The 25,677-nt window shown below is 37.7% G+C and overlaps 1 protein-coding gene and 1 long non-coding RNA gene across 7 annotated transcripts in view; both read right to left on the bottom strand.

The window, feature by feature from the left end:
• MECOM (MDS1 and EVI1 complex locus) overlaps positions 1-25,677 on the bottom strand; it is a 561,175-nt gene that overhangs the window by 265,953 nt on the left and 269,545 nt on the right. For all 6 annotated transcript variants that reach the window (XM_019810458.2, XM_003991927.4, XM_019810459.2 and 3 more), the window contains exon 2: positions 21,543-21,880. In XM_019810458.2, the coding sequence (XP_019666017.2) occupies positions 21,543-21,880 (338 nt within the window). The remainder of the gene's footprint in view (positions 1-21,542; positions 21,881-25,677) is intronic.
• On the bottom strand, positions 942-11,339 carry LOC123380036. Its single transcript, XR_006585274.1, has 2 exons — positions 4,903-11,339; positions 942-4,863 (listed from the first exon to the last, which is right to left on the bottom strand). It is a non-coding gene; the product is annotated as an uncharacterized LOC123380036 (long non-coding RNA).

The following is a 25,677-nucleotide window of genomic DNA, read 5'->3' as shown; positions in this document are numbered from 1 at the left end:
TTCAATTGAATCTGAAACTGATGTCAAAAAATGACCACTTAATAAGCAAGATTTATGCTTAGATACAAATATGTTGCAGCATGGAAGATTCTCTAGAATTCCTCTTTGCGATTTTTTCCCAATTCGTAAGAAAAATCTAAACGTCTAAACCATGTAGAGAAAACAGAATTGATTTTCATGAGCTTCTCAAAAGTTTTTCAAGGGAGATTTTTCTCTTGCCAGTGTTAATTTTCAGTGTTTCAAAATAAAAAGAGTGAAAGCAAAGATCTTAGTTTTGATGAAGCTCGCATTTTCATTTTCCATGCCTAAACTTCTTTTAAGAAAGGCTTTTTGTTTAAAGTGGCCCTTCAGACTTTTAACCCCTCATCTTGGCTCCTCATTTAAATGAAGCAAATTCATTCTTTCTGATCTTGAAACATCCTTTGCCCAAGGGCTGAGGTGCGATGTAAATTGAGAAAAAAAAAAAATTATAGAACAAGTCAAAAGAAAAAAAATTACTCTGAGATATTTTGAGGTCCAATATTTGGGGTGCATTACTACTTAATTTGCTGAGTAAAATTTCCCCAGAGGGGGGAAAAAAAAAGACCCAAGGTATTCTGGGGATGAAAGCCCAAGCCATCTCTCCAACAGCTTCCATTCTCCTGACTAAATGAGGTAAGAGTTTTTTATATAAAGAGAAACTATAAAGCTTGTGGATATTTTAACAAAATCAACGTAGTGTAACTTTGCTGACAGCTTGTCACATTTCACTGACTGTCTGTCTGGGGTACCGTGATAACATCTGCATTCACTCAGTATGAGAGCTTAACATAAGACAAAAAAGTGGGCCCTTCCCCAGACGGTTCCATCAGTCTGTCAGTTCTGACATGTCATCTGAATTTTTTGAATCACTAAACACTTTTGAGACTCTGGTACTTATTATCTTTTCTTAGTTTCTATACTCTCTCAGCAATGCTGGAAAATGTAAAATTTGCAAGTAAGGTAGTGGACGTCCCAGGCTTTTTGTTGTCTAATCCGTAGGCCCTCATTCATGCTCACTGTTAATCTCTTAAGACATTATAAAACTGTTAGACAAAGAAATGTGAATACCTCTGCTTCTTTTGAGAATGGGAGGAAACCAAGGAAAATCGGGATCATGCTAAGCTATTCTTTTCACTATGAAAATGGTAACTTAAACCTGTTGCATCAAATTATCTATAATTCCCCACGCTAGGGCAAATGTTTTTGAAGAATGAACAAGAGTAGTGTCACATAAGGAGAAAAATGATCACAGAATTTTCAAAATCTGCCAAATTTGATGTCCACAGAGCGTGGGGATCCTGGTTGCTGAATTTCTCACTGCTTCTATTTTTTTATGCCACGGTACATGACATATGGTTAATATGCTTTCAGGAAAGCTCATGAAGGAGTTTACCAATACTCACTAGTAATCATCAAACAGTTTAGATAATTTTGTTCTTTATTAGGAACACTAGCAAGGCTCACAGCTATATAACGGCCTTAAAAAATGTGGCTAACATGTATTAAAATACTACACATCACAGATTTTAATAAGCAATGTTGTCCTCAAGACTGAAAAAAAAACTTTACAGCATTGTTTCTATAAAGCCTAAATATAAATGGATCCTCGGAGCCAGAGAGAATGCTTTTATGAACCACATAAAACAGCCAAAGCTGCATTTCTATCTCCTCATTGCAGCCATTCAGGACATTAAGTTAAAAGTGTATGTGTTTGTTTCCCAAGTAACCAAGAGATAGAGAAGAGGGTAAATAATATTAAATTGAGAGGCAAATTTTCTCCTGGACCCCAAATACTTATTTCCCTTTTTCATAAGCACATGCTTAACACCTGCAAATCATTTCAGTATAGACAAGCGCCCCTGTAAGTGACTAACTACAGGTGTGTTTCCCACCTGCATCCTCAAAATGACTAACTGTCCCCCAGATGGTCAGATCCTGTGCACATTTGGTCTGAAGGAAGGTGACACATATTAGATGGATACCAAATAAATTTCACCAAAACTCTTAGGTAAAGAGAGTTGTATTGACATTTGACTCAGGACAAGAAAATATACAAGAAGCCCAAAGAAAATGAGAAAAGAAAGACAGTAAGAGGAAGAAAGGAAAAGGAAGGGAAGAGGGGGGAAGAGAAAGCTGGCGTTCGTCACCGCCGTATCCCGCCGCGGTATTTCCCCAGGACACACGGCAGACAGACAGTACGCACTGGTGGCATTAACATAGTCATCAACGACTAATGAGCAAAAGCAATAATGAATTTTGGAACCATATGTATCTTCTGCCATTCATACTGCTTTATGCAAAGTCAAACTGAAAACCAATTTTCCATACAAACAAAACCTCCCTCAAGTAAGACGTGGGCGGACGGCATTAAACACTGACAATTCCTCTACCACAAACAAAGGTTTTGTGACCATTTCTCCCTTTTCTTCCTTTGGCAGCTCATCATCTTGTAACTCTCTCAAGAGCTTGGAGGTAATGTCATTTGCTTGCTGTTTAGTCTGTGCTTAAAATGTCAGCTGTTTATTATTTTTACATTTCAATGCTAACACCACGGCACGTCAGAATAAAGGGCAAGTTTTCTGACACATCTCAGTGACCAAAGGACTTACATTAAATAGAGGTCTCCATTCTTCCTGCAAATAAAGAGTCACTCGTTTTTTTAAAACTGAGGCCAGTTTTCCTTACTGCATAATTTTCTTCGGACATTTTTGTGATCTGCCCATGAGGGGCCTGGTTTATAGACGATGTTGAGATCCAGCTTTTTTTACTTCAAGCAGTTCATGCTTTGTTTAGGGTCACGGAAAGTTACCTTTTATTTTTATACAACAGAAGACCAAGACGGTGAAAGGGATTAGACAGACCCCTAGGACAAGTAGACAAAAAGACAACTATCCAAAGACAGTCCTTCTGTCCTTCCTAGACTCCTAAGCTCAGAGGTTGCATAGGGGAGGAAGTCTTTGGGGTCTGGACTAAAATGAATAGGTACTATTTAATGAAAGAGTAAATACGGATAAAGTTTTCCATGAGACTAGGATAAACTTACAAAATTATAACAAGGCTGAAAACATAAGTTGTCCTCAAATGATGACAGATAAATTCACAGCCGACAGAGTCTTGCTGGGGTACAGCTGATGGTGGAAATACCACCTGATTTATGACATATTTTCTTTTTTTATGATATGTTTTCAACCTCTCCTATCTTGGGTAGTGAATTCTAACATCCTATTGTGATAATTAGTGCTTCTCTGAAATCTTTTTTGTTCAGATAGAATTCACTCACCTCCCAGGCCTATCCCACCCATACTAAATCTAGTCTACCAGAATTTGTGCTTAAAAAGGCTCTGTTTATCTACGTGCATATCACATATCACATGTCACATGACAATTCTGACGTTCTTGACTTAAAAGTTGTAATACTTTAAGTGTTACCTTACCTGGTTACAGCATCTTTCACCCTACCTCATAGAAACTGAAAGCAAATGACTTTTTTTTTTTCCTCTTCTCAACGCTACTTGGATGATTGCAACTGGGGATCGGTGCTTGGAGGTTACCTGAACTACACACAGAAACCCAAACTTTCCAAGCTTTACAACCGCATCTTAGACTCTCAGTGAGTTCATGGAAGATTCATGGAGCAGAAATTAAAGTCAATTGGAGATCCACGTCCCTATCAATCAGTTTTGGTGGTTGAATAAGGAATCAAACTTCAAATGAACACTTTTTGAGTCAAGCTCATCAAGTGACATTTCATACCTCCCTCCCATAATACCCTGCATAACGTTCCTGAGAAATCAATGTTCAGGGGTCCATATGAAACTCTGTAATTTAAATCATAGTAATTCATGATTTCATGAAGTGCCTTCCGTGTTTTTAGCCTGCTCTTCTACAGGCAAATTCAACTACTCTTCAGCCTTTATATTGTTGATAATATTCTTACAAAATTAACATCTTCAAAGGAGAATTCTCATGCTTTGGAAGGTACAAGGAAAGTGAAAATTCTCTTGTTAAAAACATTCACATCTGGCTTTCTTAAGATTACTGTCTTTTCCAAGTCACAAAAGAAAACAAAGTCCTAAGTTCTTATTAAACCTTTCAATTAAGTGTATTACTAAATCCAGATTGTTCTCAATGGAAGCCCCCACACAAAGAGAGACCTTAGGATACAACAGAGTTTGTGTAAATGGAGAATCATTAGCATGTGGCAGTTTGGTGGCAATTCAGTCTATGCCACAGAAGTTAGAAGACACTAACATTATGTTGTACTGGTCAAGAGAAGTGGAAGGAGAAGGTAGCTGTGCTGCAGGAAAGCAGAGGCCCCCTACCACTGTTCCACCCTCCAAGTCTTCCTTCAGGAAGCTTCTACCCACACGCAGGCAAACTTGACTTCAGGCTACTGTCACTTTCAGCCATAAATCCTCAACCAAATAATTCAAGTACCCTCTCCCCTTCCAACTGCCTGTGAGTCAGAGAGCTTACCCACAGTTTTCAATAGCACATATTTTGTTATTTCTTTGTAAGGAAAATTAAAAACCCACAACTTTTGATTCTTCTCTTGTCCAAAATGCTTAAAAGCAACGTTGAACAGTGAAATTTTACATATGCGAAGTCATAATGGGTCCTCTGCAGTCTTATCTATGAATCCCCACATTTCTGTCCACAAAGTCTCAGAACCCCACTGATCCACCAGGTACCACATTTATTTCTAAGAGAAATTTAAGAATAAACAAATGACAATGTACAAAAAGATTAAGGCTTGCCTTTCCACTTCAGAGACTTCATCACAATATATTTGGTGATGATATCGTTCCCAATGATTCGGTCATTTTCACTCAGTGGGGGGTTCTAGGAACCCAGGAACCCAGGAACCCTGGGTTCCAGAACCCAGGAAGAAGGCAGAGTCACCAGATGACCAGGGTTGTTATTTCACATGAAACTGTGATAAGGTCTGTGAATAGGCAGATTATGCTTTCCTCACTCAAGGTTAGACACTCGCTCTCAAGAGGCATGTTTGTTCCTAGGTTATTCAGAAAGGATACCATCGCAGTCCTCAGGTACACCTGTCTTGCCCAAATCTGTAGACTAGATCAAACTTATTGCTAGAAAAAATCAGTCCCATTATTATCTAGCTAAAAGCTGAGGGGGCAGCATATGCAACACGCAGGCGTGCTGAGCGCCAAGAAATACAAGGATGAGTACAGAGGAGAGAAAGCCCTTCAAAGGAAGGTTCTATGAAGAGGGTTAGGGCTGAGGGGCACATTTTCCTCTCTCCGCTCCACCACCAAGCCACAGGAGTAGGTGGCATGTGTTCTAATGTGTTCGTTAGACATGGAGTCAAAACCTCCTCCTCTGAACTGTTTAGAAATGCTTACTAGAGTCTTCAGTTAAAAGAACCATTTAAACATCTATGAGAGTTTCAAGCATCTTGGGCCTAGGAAGGCCGCTTCCCTGTGCTACTCAGAAAGGAGACGATATTTAATTCTTGCAGTGTGGTAGCCCTGTCAACCCAGAGAGCTCCAACCCCCAAAACTGAATCCCCCAGTCCTTCCCTCACAAAAGGGATGCAAGGAACATCCCCAACTTTGGAATGATGATGGTGACAAAGATTATCAAGATCAGCTTGCCTTGAAGTGCTTACTGTGGCACACCAAGCCCTGCTCCAAGCCCTTTATGATACTTTACGACATAACCTTCACAAAAATCCTCCAAGGCAATCCTTATTGTAACTACCACCTTACAGATGACGAAACTGAGGCAAAAAGTAGTCAAGTACTTGTTCAAGCTCACAAAGTAAGGTGGTAGAGAATGTGAACCAAGGTCATTTGTCTCTAGACCTGACATCTTCAGCCCCTATATTATATGGCCTCTTTTTTTTTTTTTAAGATGTGCCCGTGATACCTGTGTTATATTTGAGATGACCACGTGGTATCTTTGAACATTGCCTTCATATATAGTTGAGGCTGCACTAAATCATACCCCAGGGACAGAATGAAATACTTTTATCTTTCCAAAAAGAGCTAGGAGTAGAGTGCTCTCTCTAACCAACTTACTTTCTTCTCAAAACAGGGCTTTGGTCTCCAGCTGCCTTCTCTGCTCAACGCAAAATCCACAAAGAGATGCACATATCAAAGGTGCTTTGATTTCAGGTTTACAAAACACAATTCTACTAGTTGAATACAAGAGAAAATTTAAAACAAGCATCTATTTTCTACTTAATTTAAAATTAATTTGTATCCTTCCCAGGGTTCAAAGACTGAAACATGGCCCCCATATAAATAAAGTCTCAAAAACCATAATAATGCAGAGCACATCCAGAAGGGTAAAAAGAAGTGAAGAACGAGTAAATGAACAAAATTCAAAAACTCCAAGTCAAAGCTAGAGTAGATCTCAGCGAGGCTTCAGAGGAGAAAACCAGGTGACTTTCCAAGGTCCCAAGTCCAAGTTGGGGCAAGCACTCAAGGTTCCTGGCACCCAGGCCAGTGTTCCTTGCACTATCTCACGCGGCCTCCCTGAAACACAAACCACTAGACGTATGACAAAGAAGCCAGCAAGAGAGCCATGCCACATGAATGGCCAGATTGTTGCGGGAAGGGGGGTGGGGAGAAGGAGCCAAGGGCTGAAGGATAATATGGTTTTACAGAAATCTATTTGCAAGTAGATCCTGTGGTTACCAATGTGGCTGCCCAAGAGAAAGAACAACTGACTGACAGCACAAACAAAGGCATGGACAATCTCACAAAGGGAGATACAGGAGTCACAGTGCTTCGTGCATATCACTAATACACTTCATCAAGTTGAGACCAAGAATAACAGTGAGGAAAAGCCCACCATACACAAGGGCCCCTTTATTCTTTGGGCTTTCCTGTTTCACACACACTTTACCTGATGAAACATTAGAACTTTTGCTTTTATTTCTGTAGGACCCTTTTGATTTTTCCACATTCAACTAGCACATTTCACAACTATTTAGTGTTCCTATTTTTTTGCAAATTAATGTGCTGTGCACACTGATGACATATCTGGAAGTTAATGAAATCAGATGAAAATTGCTTAGATTAAAATTTCCCCATTTCTTCACTACAATGTCTGCCACCTACTGTTCAGCCACGAAATGCTGCAGCGCTCGCATCAATGAAAGTTCGGATTAATATTCTCTGAGGTAGAAAGACTCTATTAGCCATTTTTTTCCTTCTCTCCCATTCTTTGCTTCCAACTGCGTTTAGCTTTGGAACCCTCTGACAAATAACCATTACTCTCTGGGCTAGTAAAAAATTTCCAAACTTGAGGGGAAATGTCGTTGGTCAAAAGCCCAAGGGAATTGGCTTGTTGAATTAAATGATAAATATATGCATTTAAGGTCATTAGAGACTTTATCTCCTGTGAAGGCTATATTTGTCAGATTGATATAATTTCTCTCAACTGAGTACTTAACTCCATCGGCCAACATTATTACGATTATTCCTTTCCCTTTAAGTGGGAGACTTCTGGCTAACAACACGTGTGTTCTTTCTGGTGCTGCTTCTTGAGCGATCAAGGCACACCTTTGTTTCATTTAGTATTGCAATTTTCACCTCTGACCCAAGAAATGAGTCCTGGGCTTCCTGAACTTTATTGCCTGTTAATAGACTGCTGGCTCTCTTTTCAGCAGTAATAGAAATGGTGGAGAGGCATTTCATTTAAGAAAGAGGCTGGCCGACTGCAGCCTGAAAGACAATGTCAGAATTAAAAGTCAGCCTGGCCAAGAAACAATATAAAGACCACAGTGACATGAAAGAGGAAGTTTCCCATATTCCATCCCACATCGAACAGCCGGCCTATAAATAAGAACAGCATCTCAGATCTAATTATTTTCCCACCGCGCAACGGCAGACACCCTGAATGGTGCTAAGTGATTGATCTACTAATTCATCTTCAACTTACACCTATCTACATATTTTGTTTCTTCTCATTAAACTGGAGACATCAGTGACGAACTTATGAAGTGGCAGTCCTTGGCTTCATAAAATACACACAGATGCTCATCAGAGGTTCTTTCCTGCCTACTGCCCAGTGACACGTGTTTATAATTTCGTCTGTATTTCGTTTGCTGTGGTTTACTCTTAAGTACATCTGTTCAATTAAAATGGAAATGCGTGACATGGCCTGTACTCAGCAACTTTCAAGCTTGTTAATGAAACGTCCTAAGGTTCCTGCCGTAGCTCTTTATTTGCAGAAGAAAATGATTGAAAAGTACAAATAAAAATACCCCTTAAAACACATACAAAGAAGTCGACTGTTTTGTTAATAGTTAAGAAAGGACATTATTACTGCATAAGGACATTATTTTACATGAAAAGACATTATTAAAAATGATTTACTGCCTCATGTTTGGAAACTTACAGGAAAAGTCTGATAATATATTAAACTTGTTTATTACGACTTCATATAATTTTGAATAATACTACTTTTTCCTTTGACAAGTGCAATAAACTCTACTGGTATAGACATAGGTTGATTATCACGAGTCAACCGTGTTGCTTAAAGAAACATGCCCAAACAATCAGCTTTTGACGGCTGCGTCTCCCGTTATTTACATTCCCCATCATAGTAATAACTCACCATTTCTATATTAATAAGGCAGTGAAATTTATTATGATGGTATTGAAAAGTTATTAAGTACTGCATCCCAAGTGACAAAGTACCACAGCACTGTCACTATCCAAAAGCAGTTGCCCATTCATCACCTGCCTTTCCAGATGGTCCTGCATCTTTATCGCTCCCAGGTTGGTGACATCACCTGTTCACCCACTCAAAATTGATGATGAAAGCAAACAGATCTATCTTACTTACATTTACCAAATCAATTTAATTTTTACAGGCCATGGCTTGGTGACATATTGACTGTTTTCCTTAATGGCATCTACCGTATTTAATGCAAGGATGTCATCTTTGATTCCTGGCTCGCATAATGTGTCATTTCATAATAAATTTTTCTAACATATTTACTTAATGGAAAGAATTATGATTGCTTGTCAGTTCTCTTATTAAACACAATGATAATTCTTTTTCTTTTCGAGTATCATCCATTGGGCAACAGAGCTATTTTTAATCCCTCCTCATCTCTTAAGGGGGGCAATGACTTGGATATAAAGTAAGTTCTACCCAAATGCTGGACATATGATTGACCATCCTCGATTGTGGAGCTCAGTGTAAAGGTTTTATCTCACTTACGTATTCTTTCAGAAAAACTAGATTCTCAAGAGATGCCACGATTAAACCAATACATCAGCAAGAGCTAAAGATGAATACATGAAATGCCACTACAAAAATATAGCGGCTGTGAAATTGATTTTAATGGTCCATGCGATGTTTAATGTTTACTTCTCTGGATTATTACTATCAGTGCTCTTCAGCCAGTGCTGTTATATCAGACGTATATCAACATAAATATCTGCATTTGTAGAAGGTTAACATGCAGAATGAAAGACTAGTCTACTGGCTATCTGATACTCACATGTGACACCCTTTTCTCCAAGTATGATTTACAGATCCCATCTGCTGCCCTCTGAGACAAATGTTCCTCTGACATATGTCATCATTTCATTGTGGTGCATTTGTATTACCTGAAGGGAATAGATGACCAATGCCTACATTCAGAGAAGTATAGGGCCCATAGGGCAAATCACTGTGACCTCCCTGCCCCCTTAGCCCCTGTCTTATATTATGGGTATGCAAGTAAAAACAACATCAAATAAACTCCAACTTTGATTCTAAAAACAAAAACTGGAGAACAATCCATAATAAAGGAAAACTGAGGAATAGAAGGTTGTGTGTGTGTCTATTTCTTTAGATATCACGACCTAGCCAGGAGAAGCCATTGTACAAATGTTTTTGCAAGGAGGGCCAAGAGAGAAGGTTCTCTGGCCCCAGTACCACACTGCTGACAGACTGATGACAGTGGCTCTTGGCTTAGCCAACTGGTTCCCCCAGTGTTACCATAGCTCCCTCCCTCTGTCCCCCGGTTAAAGTTAGACATGGTCAGGGATGACCTCCAAGTTCACCTGGCCCTCTACTGAAATAATTGGGTCCTGGGATTAGTGACTTCCTGAGGAGACAGCAGGAAGATGGAAGGACCCTGCACAGTGGACTAATCTCTGTCTGTGCTTCTCCTGTTTAGTCTCCATCAAATGAGCAGATATTTACGTGTCAACAAGAGCATCCTAGCCTGGCTTATATCTCCTTAGAAACCAAGTCCAGGATTTCCCACATCCCTGTAACTGCAACGGTGGCCGCTCACATTACAAAGGAAAAGAGAAGGAAAAACAAAACCCACAAAGGGCAGCACTAGGTAACCTGCTCCTGCCCATTGATAAGGTTCCCAAACGGAGATTCTTCACGCTCATCTTCTGAGATGAGCTTATCCTAACTCACCGGTTAGGCAGAGTCTTGCCCTTGCGTGAGGTTTCCAGGAAAACGGGGATCCAAACTGGCAGGGTTGCAAGACCAATAAGAACATCTTTTTTTTTGAGGGTAGCTGGCCTCTGTGCCAAGTAGAGATTCTATGCTAGCATTACACACCTGCTGAATTCCTACCACAAGAATCTAAACAAATGAGAAAAGAAAAAACAAATTATCCACACCTGTGGCTGCCAACAAACTGAGGTTTCTGTTCCAGGCCATGCACACCTGGGAAGCCTCGGAGGTCAGCTGTAGGGTCCGAGGTAAACACCACTGTCAGCCAGTGGGTAGGAGGCACAAAGGATTTCCAATGGACCTGTGACTTGAGCTGACTGGCCAGTCGTCACAGAAAATAGAAGCCGCAGCCACAGAAAATACATGCGTATTTCCTACGATTAAGGAAAACTCTAGGTGCAGGTGTGGCAGGAATAAGGGAGGAAATTTCAGAGCAGAGTTATCTGTAATCATCCTCTGCCCATCCTTCTTTCCTGGATCAATGGCTTGGTCATTTTTTTTTAAATTTATTTTTTAATGTTTATTTATTTTTGAGAGAGACAGTGTGTGAGCACGGGAGTGGCAGAGAGAGAGGGAGACACAGAATCCGAAGCAGGCTCCAGGCTCTGAGCTGCCAGCACAGAGCCCGATGCGGGGCTCAAACTCATGAACTGCGAGATCATGACCTGAGCTGAAATCAGAGGCTTAAGAGACTGAGCCAACCAGGTGCCCCTTGGTCATTGTTTATTAGCCAAATCCAGATCCTAGGTAACCTAAACTAGAATGGAAAACATTAGAATGTAAAAGGCCATACTGGATAAGTTCATCTATACGATTTTAAATTTATATTTTTGTATATTTTATATTATATATAATAAATATATTTCACATATGATATATATTATATATGATAATTTATTATAACAATATACCAAAAAAGTTTATATATAATATGAAATATATAATATATAATGATTAAATATATATTATATAATATATATTAAATATATATTATATAATGTATTATGTATAAATATACAAGGTATATAATAAATAAATATATTTAATAACATGTATTATGTATTGTAATGTATTATTTGATATAATGTAATATAATGTAAGTTAATGTATATTTTAATGTATTTAATACATACACATACATATAAAGATAGACAGGCAGAGGCCTGGGTTATGAGGAGAGTGTCTGAGAGGAGATAGTCTTTGAGACCAGCACCTGCTGGATATGTGAGATACTGAAAGAGTCAGAGAGTGAATGCCAGAGATACACAGGGAGAAAGGTTTTAAGACTTTCAGAACATTACAAATGAAATCTCCTGATACCTCTGAGATTTTCTCCTTTGGTCGTATGGACGCAGCTCACACCATTGTGTGGAGTTTCTCAGTTAGGCAAGCTATTTCTGCGTAATGTTTGTTCATCTCCTACCAATACAAGAAGTCCCTTTATAATAAAGGCACTGTCAGATTTCTTGTGCTGTACTAAAATTTTGTTATATCAAATATTGATTTGAAAGAAATGACTAACAGGTAGCTGCTAGTATCTATGTGCTCCACACACAAAATCTCTTTATATTATTCTTTGTAATAATGATAGCTGACAATGTATTCCTGTTGGTGATTTTTTGGCTTGGTGATCATCCTAATTATCATGTGGAAAGTATTCTTGGGGCACTTGGGTGGCTCAGTCAGTTACGTGTCTGACTCCTGATTTTGGCTCAGGTCATGATCTAACAGTTGGGATCAAACCCCACATCGGTCTCCACGCTGATGGCGTGGAGGCTGCTTGGGATTCCCTTTCTCTCTGCCCCTCTCCACTTGTTCTTTCTTTCGCTCTCGCTCTCGCTCTCACTCTCACTCTCAAAAATAAATAAATAAATTTTTTAAAGTGTTTTTAAAAAATAAAATATTCTTTTTTTTTTCAATGTTTATTTATTTTTGGGACAGAGAGAGACAGAGCATGAACGGGGGAGGGGCAGAGAGAGAGGGAGACACAGAATCGGAAACAGGCTCCAGGCTCCGAGCCATCAGCCCAGAGCCCGACGCCGGGCTCGACCTCCCAGACCGCGAGATCCTGACCTGGCTGAAGTCGGACGCTTAACCGACTGCGCCACCCAGGCGCCCCCAAAAATAAAATATTCTTAAAAAGAGCACAATATTTGACCTATCTTCAGCTTCAGCTACATTATGAAAGGCCAAAAGATGTACCAGATGAAAAATGAGGATGGCATTTATTTACTGTATTTTCCTACAGCTGAAATATGAATTCATTTTTTTAAATGAATGAACTGGACAGAGTTATATATAAAGAGAAGTGCTTCATCAAATTATTGTATGATTCAGGTGCCTGGGTGGCTCTTTGGTTAAGCATCCAACTTTGGCTCAGGTCATGATCTCACGGTTCGTGCTGACAGCTCAGAGCCTGGAGCCTGCTTTGGGTTCTGTGTCTCCCTCTCTCTCTACCCCTTCTCCCACTTGCACTCTGTCTCTCTCTCTCTCTCAAAACTAAACATTAAAAAAATAATAATAATAATATTGTATGATTCTACCAATGTAAATAAACTTTGAGAGCCCAAGATGCTACACTAATATCTTTATTTATTGCTTAAATGAACTGCTGTATAAATTCAGTGTCCCCATTTTTCCATACTACCTACTTATCATTATTGGAAGAAATTCTCTCCATACTATTACATAGCAAACTAGGGAGCAAAGAAGCTTCATCAATTCTTATACCCTTTGAAGATAATTTCTATCTGTTACTTTCTATTACTTGCTTCTGAACTTACCCTCAAGGAAAAAGCTTAGAGAATGGAATATCCTGATGCAGTGGTCCTAAATAAGTATTTTAAAATAAATTATTATAAAGAACTTCTGCCACTGGATTGATCAAATCCTAGAATCAGTTGTCAATTCTATTAAAAGAGGAACTGTACTGAACATTTCATGCTTTGAACCCATGAGTTTTACTATTGATTTCCCTCTTGAAGGGAAGCAAGTATGGCAAATATGGGGATGAGTAAAAAAGAAACTCATTTTGATACAGTTTGTGGCATACACCTCCTAATTGGAAGAAAATCACCCAATATTCTTTCGAAAAATAAGTGACTCACATGCAAATTCTAGTTGATCACCAAGGCAGACAGGGTAAAACAAAAAGTCTTGAATCTTGGGGAACTTTTTTTTTTCCCTATTCTAGGTCTTTTGCATTTCTGTATAAAGTTTACAATCAACTTGTAAAGTTCCAAAATAAAACCTACTAGGATTTGATGAGAATTGTGCTGAGTCAATATGTTACTTTGGGAAGAATTGTTACCTTAACAGCACAGAGTTTTCTAATCAATGACTAGATCTTTCTATTTAGATAGGTCTTCTTTATATTTTCTGCTATGTTTTGAATTTTTCAATGCAGGTATCTTAAAAGTATGCATTATATTTATTTTTACATATTTGATTTTCCTGATTACACATCTTGATTGACATAAATGGAATTTTAAATTTACACAAATTTTCTCAAGTGTATATTGATCTTTTATCTGGCTTCTTAATGTTCACTTATTCTTAATATTTATAGATTTCTAAATAATCATATCATCTACAAATAGAGACATTTTTACTTTACCCTTTCAAATTTTTAGTATTTTCTATCTTTCTTCTTTCCATCTTGCACTGACTTGGGCATCTAGTATAATTTTGAACAGAGTACTGACAGGGAAATCCTGAGTTTTATGTCATTGAGGGAAGATGTCCAACATTATTTCATTATTGTAATGTCAGTTATAGCATTTTTATACATCCATCAATTCAGTGTAGTACCTTTTATTTCTAGTTTGCTCAGAGGTTTTGTGATGAAAATACATTAGGATTTTATCTATTGAGATGATCATACAGTTTTCCACTATGTTAAAGTGAAACACACTCATGAGTTTTGAAAAGTGTGTATTTTTTTCAATATTATTCTATTTTTAATTTTTATTAAGATATAATTAACATCTAATATTTGTATGTTTTAGGTGCACAACACATTGTGTTTCTTGTTTTTGTTTTTTTTTCTGACAGTGGCAAACTTTTATTGAACCTGTCCTCCAAATTCCATTTTGCCAATTGACAGAATCCAGTCCAAGATGAGATCTTGCATTAGGCTGTTCTGTTTCTTTTTTATACTTTAATTTGGAACATTTTCACAGTCTTTCTTTCCCTTTTGTGACATTGAAAATTTTGAAGAATACAGCACACCCTCTTTTTTAACTTTATGACTAATTTTAATATAGTTATATTTTGTCTTTTTGCTGCTTGTCTGGTGTATAATTATATCTATTATTTTTATTTCTTTATGTATTATTTTACAATGCTATATTAGTTTCAAGGGTACACTACCGTGAGTCAACAATTCCATATGTTGCCCAGTGCTCATCATAAGTGCACTGATATTTGGGGAACTTTAAAAAATCTTTGATATCAGACTTGCCCACATCACTGACTATACTTCAGAGGCGCCAGAAGGTGTCAAAACAGCAATAAGATAAGTGGACACGTTGAACTCCATCAGCACCTTTCATGGAAGAAAGCACAAGAACAAGCCCCAAGTGTCCGCAGAGCATATGTGGGGGGGGGGGGAGGGGAGGGGCGAGATAAGGGGATTTCTAACCTCTTCACAGATAGGTGAGCCGGGGTACAACTAGAGGCTTTACCATGGTGCTTCAGGAGAGTAAACTTCTATTTTCTTTCAACAGCCAGAGATTTAATTCCTACTATTTATGTTTGCTGGAAGCACAAGATGAATAAAATAGATTGTATCCTCTTTTCTTGACTTCATTTTGTTCTAAGAGAATCTATCACATCTTCTTGGGCTCCCGTGACAATCACGTTCAGGATTCTGTTAGCTAAACCTTACTTGTTATTAATTTTTCACAAAGTAAAATTGAATGTTTGCTATCCTTTAAACAACATTGCAAAAACTCAATTAATACTTTGTAATGTAGGTTTTATGGTTATATACATTTATTATTAGATTACATTTTTCTTTCTTAACTACCCATGAAAGACATCCTTTTGGATAATTGATAGTCTTTCCTCCCCTCTACTGGAATCAATTTATTTCAAAATTATTAAGACAAAGTTCTTTACTTAGTTATCTGGCTTTAAGAATATGCAACTTGTCAAGTGTACTTGCTTTTCCATTAATGAATAAACATGTTCTCTGAAATCAATGCCAAACCATTGATTTCATTTTACAAATCACTGTAAAATTCATTTTTGGCCCAAGCAAACCTAGAGGGAAATAAGGGAGAAATATTGCCATTCAAAGATATTTGGTGCCTATCCCTAAAATCTCAAACTACCCCATTTTTCTTTATTGCCAAACATACATTATTTGAATGTCACCCTCCTGACTCTGAACTCTGTTGTTAGATATCTTGAAAGTCTGATGTTGTTGTTTTAATGGATACTCATATTTCAGTTAACATATAGATTGCATGTTCCAATACATAAGGCATCACTGCAGAACTCAAAAACAAACTTACAAATGTGAGAACAATTCCTTCTTAAATGATATAGGGAGGCACACATTCATTGTAATATCGCATTTCAGGATTACATTACTAGAACATAATGTATTGTCAAAGCACTGCATCAAAATTATTTAATGAGCTTCTGACGCCAGTAAAATCTCTTTCCACTATTCCTTCCCATCTATTTAACAAAACATAGGAGAAATTTACTGACCACTCATGGCACCATTTTTCTCTGTCTGAATATGTGTATGCTTGAAAGGAGAAAAACAAAAGTTGAACTCATACCGCTATTTTAACTGATCAAAGTAATCTGGATCAATTACAGGTGAGAGGGACACAGTAGAGGGTTTTGCACCTAATAGACGCATCATTAGCTGACTTACATCTACATGCAGAATTTTATGATGGCCAATGATAACAAAGATAAACAGAAAATGTGCTAAATGACAGTATTACAAGGAAACAACATTTCACACTGTTTTTCCAATGACCTATCTCAGACTATTAAAAAATTTGCCACCCAAATTACTCTTTGTTTTAAAAAGAAAGTTAGGAATCTCTCCCAAATCCTTGTTTTAGTTGTTAAATAGAAAACAACCAGGGCATCCTTTTTTAAATAAACCCAGAGTCACGTAATCAGACCCTCCCAGAGATAACTGAACTTCAAGGAAACAAGAAGTTAGAGTCAGAGTGAACATTTAGAAATCTTAATAAATGAAATATAGTTGGCCTTTGCCCTATCTAATGACCCTGTGCCAGATCTGTATTTTAGCCAAGCTTTTGCTGTTGCTGTTTACCTCTCTTCTACCAGGTGAGAGGCTCTTTGGTAGGCTTTTAACATCCAATGTCACATTTTATACTCACGGCAACCCTGATTGGATAGGTACAATTATTATCACCATGTCACATATATGTAAATTGAGGGGCACCAAATTAAGTCACTTTTCCCAAATCACGCAGCTAGCACACAGAGCCTCAAAGAGGACGTAAGTCTGGAAAGTCTCAATCCAAAATCTTGCTGCCCTCCCCTCGGCCATGCAACTTCCATGTTATCACATAATGATCATCTTTAGAAGAAAACGTTAAGAGAAAACACTCATCTTGAACCAATAGAATTTTTTTATTAGTATTCACTCAGTCAGCAACTCTAAAGTTCTTAACCTAAGAGAAAGTGTCCTATCACTAATTACTTTTAGGTCCTAGATGTAATCGACTGCTCCCTCCAGTCTTCAAAATTTTTTTGTTAGAGACGAGTCCTATGCATTGCAAGATGGCAATCACTGTCAGACTCTAACATTATTTTTAAAGTTTCTCTTTATTGGGGTGCCTGAGTGGCTCAGTTGGTTGAGCATCTGACTTCAGCTCAGGTCATGATCTCATGGTTCATGAGTTCGAGCCCCATGTCAGACTCTGTCAGGTCATGATCTCATGGTTGGTGATTTCGAGCCCCGTGTCAGGCTCTGTGCTGACAGCTTGGAGACTGGAACCTGCTTCGGATTCTGTGTCCCCCCTCTCTCTCTGTCCTTTCCCCACTCACACTCTCTCACTCTCTCAAAAATAAATAAACATTAATTTTTTTTTAATTTAGAGTTTCCTTTATTAAATAAGCACTGGTTTGAGAGAAATCATACAAATAATGTTTTTGATGTCTATGGCTTATTTTACCTATGTATTTTGGTCTATAAGCCATACTTTCAAAAATGCCCTATTTCTCTAAAATACAAATTCAAATGATTTTCCAAAAGTGCCTTTTTTTGGGGAAATGTATTTAACTTTTTAAAAACTATTTGAATAGAGTTCAGAAAGGCGGTCACTACTTGCAATATTATCTTTGAGCTTTCTCTTATAAAAACTTTCTTTGTGAAGACTACCATATTTCTTCATTTAATTTTAATTATATAACAAGTAATGGTGTGAGGCAGTTATTATTGGCTCATTGCTCAAATAAAAATATAAGAACCAATTAATTTAAGTAGTTTCCCTAGAATTGCACAATAGTGGCAGAGTTAAGACTTGATTCTTCATGTCTAAAATCCAGATTCTAGCTGTTTCCATGGACCTACCTCACCCCCCCACTCCTTATCTCTTCTTATGAGTCACATAATCCTATATCCCTTCATCATTCTTTCATTTGCTCTTTCATTCTTGCACTCATTATTTTGCCAATTATTAAATGTCTGTGTTATGGACTGAATGTTTGAATCCTCCCCAAATCCATATGCTGAAGCCCTAACTCCCAATGTGATTATATTTGGAGACATCTAAGGACTTTAGGTGGTAATTAAGGTTAAATGAGGTCATAAGGGTGGGGCCTGATCCAGTAGGATCAGTGTCCTTATAAGAAGAAACGCCAGGGCACTTTTCTCCTCCCCTAAAGGTGTGTGTGTGTGTGTGTGTGTGTGTGTGTGTGTGTGTGTGAGCATAAGCACACACATGCACCTAGAAGTGGCCATGTGAAGACATAGCAAGAAGGTGGCCAACTGCAAGCCAGCAAGAGAGTCCTTATCAGAAGCCAAATCACCTGGAACCTTGATCTTGGACTTCTAGCCTCCAGAATTATGAGGAAATAAATTTCTGTTATTTAAGCCACCCAGTCAATAGTATTTTGTTATAGCAGCCTGAAGGAACTAATCCAATCTGGTTATTTCAGGTAAGGTACTTAGCATTAGATAGCACCAAAGACACCACAGATAAAACACAATCAAGACATTATACTTAGAGGATACAGCTATGGATACTTTGCTCTATTAGGAAAATTAGGCAAATAATTTGGATGTTGTACAATGCTTTAAGTTCTTTAGTTCATGAATTTACCTGGCGCTATGGTGAGGCAAAATTCAAGCAGTACTAAACTGTGACTAGAAAGGTCAAGGATAATATCATGGAAGAAATGGACTTGAAGAAAGAATAGATACCTGATAAGCATGGGAAGGAAAATATGGTTCTCATGTGGGAAGACCAGTGTGAGCAAAGATGGAGGCCTGATAGAACATGGGAACTACAAATCATACAGGGTTGGTATGGAAGGCAGTAGAGTCAAAGATAACCCACTTTTTGGCTTCAGCAACTGGACAGACAGTAATACAATTTATTATACAGGAAATGCGCAAGGAGGGGAGGTTTGTAAGTAGCAAAGAGCAAGGATAGTACTGGAGATAACAATGATTTGTTCAGTTACGATAGGCTGAGTTTCTGTAGGGGAAACAGTACAGAAACTGATGAATGCTTTGCACTCAATAATTGTTTTCCTGAATATGGATTTCCTCTGTTCGTGTGCATTTTCCTTGCCCTAAGAGGTTTTTTTTCTCCTTAAATTGATCATTTTTAAAAATGAAGGAGTATCAAAACACGAGGTCACACTAGTTGATCACAACTATCTCTCTAACCAAACAGTACAGAAATCAGCTACAGTTCAGGACAAATATGACAGGAGAATGATTAAAAATAAGCACGCAGGAGTAGGGCAAGATGCCTTTGTGAAAGTGCCTTTGTTGATCATGACTGGGTTTTGTATTAACTAGGGTAAGATTAGAAGGAGGAAAAAAAAAAACCAACCTGGAGTCAAGAGCTCAAGTGCTCCTCCATGGATAACAAGATTGCCAAAATCACCAAAAAAAACCTTTCTCTGGTTTTGTTCACAATACATCTAGAGCAGGTAATCCACACTCTCCAAAGTGAGAGCAACCATTAAAATGGTGAAGAAAACTACCAAATTGACCATCAGTTGAATTCTCGAATGAGAGAGAGGGAATGGGCGATCTTTAGCGAAAGAGTCATGAACTATTTATAGAGGTTAACTTGACTTCCAAGCAATAAAACGACTCAGTTTTGACATAATGAAAAGAATCATTTTACATTTCTCAAAGTATTTTCCTGTGTATATACTGAAGACATTCTACTCCAAGGAGAAAAATAATTATTTTTAAATTTCCTCTAAATGAAGAATTTTCCCCAGACTCATCCCCCAATACAGATACCCTGTTTAAAGAGACACAGTCCTACATTTATCAACCCTGTAACTGCAAAATTATTTTGTTATTAAGCCTTGGTTTATTCCAAGCCTTCTGGATAATCTCGAGCAGTGCAGAACTTGTTGTTTAGCTCTGGAGATTTTGTAATAAAAGTTTAATGAGTTACTTATTATTAGAATGTTTATAGCCTTTATTTTAAGGAGAACAAAAATGACGTAAAGTTCTACGCATTTAGTTTAAAACGAATTCAACTCACATATCAGTTAATGCTACAGTGATTTTTTAAAAACCTCTTATCAATATATGTGTCTAAAAGCAATGTAGCCAAACCACAACTTTCCCCGAGCCGTGGCTAAGAACAAAACTAAGGAAGGATTTCTCACTTGCAATCATGTCAAATCCAGATCTTAACTTTTGGGATTTTAGAATTTGGACAAGAATTGTTTTGATTAAGGCATTTTGAGCAGATTTCATAAGAGGATACATATAAACCAAAGGAACAAAAATTTGAAATTAAGTCCTGAAGGCACTACATATTTATTTCTATTTAAAATGTTGACCATATATTCTATTAATGATCATAAATATTAAGAGAAAATACAAAATAAATCTAGCTTATCTGATTTCTGTCTACCTGAAATACTATGAAACTAAAGGTCAATTACATCTCCAAAAAAACACTTTCTTACTAATATAGAAATTGCCTACACATTTTGCAAATATAGACCAGTTTTTCCAGAAATTATGATGTTATTATTTAACTACAAAAGTTTTCAAGTTATAAAAATAAACAGGGAGTTTATATAGCCCCAGAATCTATATAAAAATTATAAGCTCAGAGTAACATAGTTACCTGTTCTTATTGAAATAAAATTTACTTAGTAATCAGACTGTAACTTCTCATTCCTAGATATTACCAAGATGGTTTTGTAAAAATCATGGCTAAGACTGGCAACTGATTTCCATATTGATTTTTGCTGTCGTTATTATGCATGAAGTATTCATTAGGTAAATTTGAATATAAAAAACCATCACAGAATTCAGCACAGTGCTCACATTCTGGAAGCAGGTAGAAAAAGGAGGGTTATCACAAGAGTGACAAAATATATTAGAACACAAAGCAAAATGACCATGTAGAATCAAAGTAAAACCAAATTAACTCAGCCACAAAATGGAGAAAACAAACGTTTCCTCCAATCTTCCAAGCCTCGCCCTCAAAGGAAAGATAAAATACAATAAATTCGTCATATGATGACAGTTGTTTGCTTATGCCACATACTATATGAATGGCCACATACAATGCTTCTAAATGTTAACTATAAAAACTGTATTTGCTCCCTTTGGTATGTTTTTAAGTTGATACTATTCTTTACCATTCATTAGTTGAGTTCCTTTCTATCATGCTATACCTTAGTGCAACAGTTTGTTTCTATCAAGAAGTGAGCTTATGAGGGAGGTTCATTCTTAAATATCTATTTGAAGACATTGTACAACAATTGGAATTTGCTTACTTTACGGTCACTTTAAAAAGTAATCTTTTCTTCACATATCTGAATATACTTAAATGTGTAAACTCAAAATATATTCTTACCTCCCATCCGTAGCTGGGGTCTTTCAGATTTGACCGCTGCTCTCCCACATAAGGCCCAAACTTTTCACCTGCTTCAATCTTCCTTTTGGTCCATATTCCTAGTCCAGCTCCAGGCATATTTGACTCTCGGAGTTCAAATTCAGCAGGAATGGGGATATCATCAGGGATGTAGATGGGGGCTTTGTACGGAGAGCCCTCCTTTGGAGTGAACGCTTCGCTGGATGTGGCTGGAGAGCATGGCTCTTGAATATTGAGGGAGGGAGTGCTGGCTACTCCATCTGCATCTGGCATTTCTTCCAAAGGAATTTCAGGGTAGCTGCCATATACACACTCATTATCTGTGAAAAAATGATAACTTTGTAAATTCATATTCATGTAGAAGAGTTAAAATCCCACAATTCAGTAGCCATCTTGTAATGTCATTGTTCTTTGAAGACAAAATAAGGAAGGCCATTGTTAAAATACACCTTCATTAAAATCTCTGTTATTCACAGATGGGGGATTTGGTTTATCTGTGGTGAATCCATAAATCGAATGAGCTAATCTTCAACTGTCAATACTCTCATGGGCCAGCTCTAACCATTATTTAGCTGGGAAACAATCAGCAATTCAATTATTGGTCTGAGTAAAAGAGATAAGTAGTAAACATATGTGTACCTACAACCCCACAAACCATCCTAAATCAGGAGGTGATAGCTTTACTATGGAATGTATTGGAAAGTTGTATCATGCAATGTATCTCAGATAAATTGTAGGAGAATCATCAAAGACTCCAAGGGCTACGATGGGCAACAAGGCTTAAATTTGTGTGGCAGGACTATTTACTGAAACATTATTTTATGTTTGTTCTTTCTCAATCTTTCCTTTCCCATTTCAAACACATCACCAAGCCATTGGTATTCTTTGCCTCAGCAACTTACACAGAGCAGAGAATTAAAGTTACTTGAACTAGACTGTATTATGCAAAGCAAAATAAGTCAGGCAGAGAAAGACAAATACCATATGATTTCACTCATATGTGGAATTTAAGAAACACAACAGATGAACATAGGGAAGGGAAGGAAAAATCAGATACAAACAGAGAGGGAGGCAAACCATGAGAGACTCTTAAATACAGAGAACAAACTGAGAGTTGCTGGGGGGGGGGGGGGGGCATAGGGGGATGGGCTAAATGGGTGATGGGCATTAAGGAGGGCATTTGTTGGCAGAAGCACTGGGTGTTATATGGAAATGATGAATCATTGGATTCTACTCCTGAAACCAATACTACACTGTATGTTAACTAGAATTTAAATAAATACATTTAAAATAAAATAAATAAGTAAATAAAGCTACTTGAAGCTAGTGATCCCTCTGGACATTTGTAAAAACAAAAATCCTTAAAGAAATTCAGCAAGTTTTCCAGAGGAGAAAGCAGGGTAGAGTGAAGGGGAGTCTGGACACTCTACACTGGGGCTCTCAGGACTCCACAAGGCAACACAGCCCCCACACCTAAAGTAAATGAATGCACCATTTCAGACTTTAAGATCTTTATGCGACTTGCTGGAGGGTTAAAAAGTAGTGACTGAGCTTGAATTTCCCACCAATTCACCAGTTGAAGGGAATTTCAGTTATCTTAAGGGGGAAAAAAAAAGCACACATTTATTGCTCACAAGGATTACGGACTGAAAGTCATACCTGATTTGTTTGATTTGTAAACCTTCAAGGAGAAAAGAGTTAAAATGATATGGAGACAATTGTCGACCAGAGCCATCCAAAGGTAAAATGAGTTGCCTTAAGTTCCCATATCACAAGGCTTCTAACATAACCTAGATAATCATAAATTAGGGATAATTTGGAGGAATTTCAGCTTCAGGTTGATGACTAGACTAGGTGATCTTTAAGATGTTATGCAGTTCTATAAATTATTAAAATCTTCCAAGATATTTTACTGGGCTAGAGGGTAGAACACTTGAGTTCTAGCCCCAATTCCCTCTCTGATTCAATGTGGAAGTTTATTAACTATGACACTCATTAACAATTGTTGATCAAGTACTGACTTCTCTTAAAGATTTATGAAGTACTGATTCCTCTTAAAGTTTTAGCACATGCCAAAGTACCTTTCTAATGAAGTGCTTGGTTCCTGAGTCAAATAATGAGAATATGCCATTTAAACCAAGCATAGAACCAAACTCTAGGACCCAACCTCATTCCTTGAGACATTGACCACAGCGCACAAGGTTACTATCATTCAAGTTCATTGTATCCAAAATCTTGCACATTATTGTCTGCCCTCACACTGAGTCTCCTGCCTCCTTCACAATGTCTATTAAGAATACTATTTCCCCCCTAATTATCCATGTTCAAGGTTCTAAAATAACATGGACATTTTCCCTCCTTCATCCTCCAATTTATTCAGTCATTAATGCTGTCCGTTCTTCTTGCAAGATTTTTGCCCTCACCTCATTCATTCAATCCACGTTTTCCTTCCTGAATTTTCTAACAGTCCTCTATAATGTCTCCAGACATCCAGCCTCTCTTCAGCCAGTATCCCTCAATACTAAGTCTGTACAATGCTGTTCAATTTATCTTCCCGGCACATCCATTTTCCTCTGTAATAGCCTCCAATAATTCCCAGTATCCACAGGTAAAGTCTAAAGTTCTTAGGCTTGCTGGGGCACCTGGGTGGCTCAGTCAGTTGGGTGGCCAGTTTTGGCTCGGGTCATGATCTTGTGATTCACGAGTTCTAGGCCCACGTCGGGCTCTGTGCTGACAGCTCAGAGCCTGGAGCCTGCTTTGGATACTGTGTTTCGGTCTCTCTCTGCCCCTCCACTGTTTTTTTTCTCTCTCTCTCTCTCAAAAATAAATTTAAAAAAACATTTAAAAATAAAATAAAATAAAATAAAATAAAATAAAATAAAATAAAATAAAGTTCGTAGGCTTGGAATAAAATCCCTTTTATTTTAAAACCATTCTCCTTTCCTCTCTGATTCTCAACACTTCTCAGTAGGAGGACCCAGGCCAGAATAGGCTTATCCCTGTCTTTTGAACTCAAAGAAATTTTCCCTGCAGTTCTTCCTGCTGGGTCACCCTATCTGCACTCCTCTGCCCGTCTGCCTTTTAGTCATCCTGTCAGGTCACATTTCAGCTTGTCCCCTTACCATCCCATTTAATACAAGTACCCCCTTTCTCTGAGTTCTTATAAAATCCACCCCCAAATATGATGATCAAATAATGTCATGCACTGCTACTTAGTTTAATATGAATGAATCTGTTATGCCAACTAGGAAACTGGTCTTTAAAGGAAAGATTCAGAGCTCATTATTCTTAGAAAGCACCTACATAAATGTGCTTAATAAATACTTACTAAAGAGATAACCAACCTACCGTATATGTTTATTAAAGTATTACACCAAATCTATATTTTCTACCAAATGTAGGAAACTATTTTGATTCTAAAAACCACCTTTAAAGCCATAGAAATGGAACACAACAGATTATAAACTTTTCTCCAAATCCAACATCAAAAGAAGCAATTTTAGTAATGCCCCCAAAGAAATATCATCAGAGAAATATACTTCAGGGTCCAAACACCCTTGATAAAGTCTATCTAAATTTATCCTTCAGGGAGATTTTGCACTTCAACCTAAGAGCCAAAAGTTCACTAGCACTCTTGACACAGCTAAAAATGTATTTTAAAAATCTCTGTAGAGTTGTAACATTTAACTACTGCAAATGCAGAGTTACTTTACAGATTCTTAAGGGGATTTCTCACACATTGTGAAGACTTTGTTTTTCTCAAGAACTAAGTGCTATAAATTGCAAGTATTGTATAATCTATAGACTTGTCCATTTAGGCAGCAGGAAACAAAAAGACATCCAAATGAATAGAACTATTTCCTCCAGTAATTATCCATTAAAAGTCAGTAACATTTCTCTTATTTCCTCAAAGGGTTAAATCACTCATACTGTCAGTTCCATCAAAGTGATCTCAAATCTTAAAAAAGGATAGAGACAAACCCATCTGGGCCCCCCCACTGGCATAGCTGACCTCATGACCTTTGAGTTACCCACAAACTCTTCCAATGCATAATCTGAACGAGTGCGTTTGGATTTCAATTCTTGTGGAGACAAAGTACACATGTGTGCCCGGCTG

Source organism: Felis catus, chromosome C2 (genome assembly GCF_018350175.1).
Source record: "Felis catus isolate Fca126 chromosome C2, F.catus_Fca126_mat1.0, whole genome shotgun sequence".
NCBI lineage: Eukaryota > Metazoa > Chordata > Mammalia > Carnivora > Felidae > Felis > Felis catus.
The sequence above is the reverse complement of the archived record's forward strand: the minus strand, read 5'-3'. Positions and strand labels throughout refer to the sequence as shown.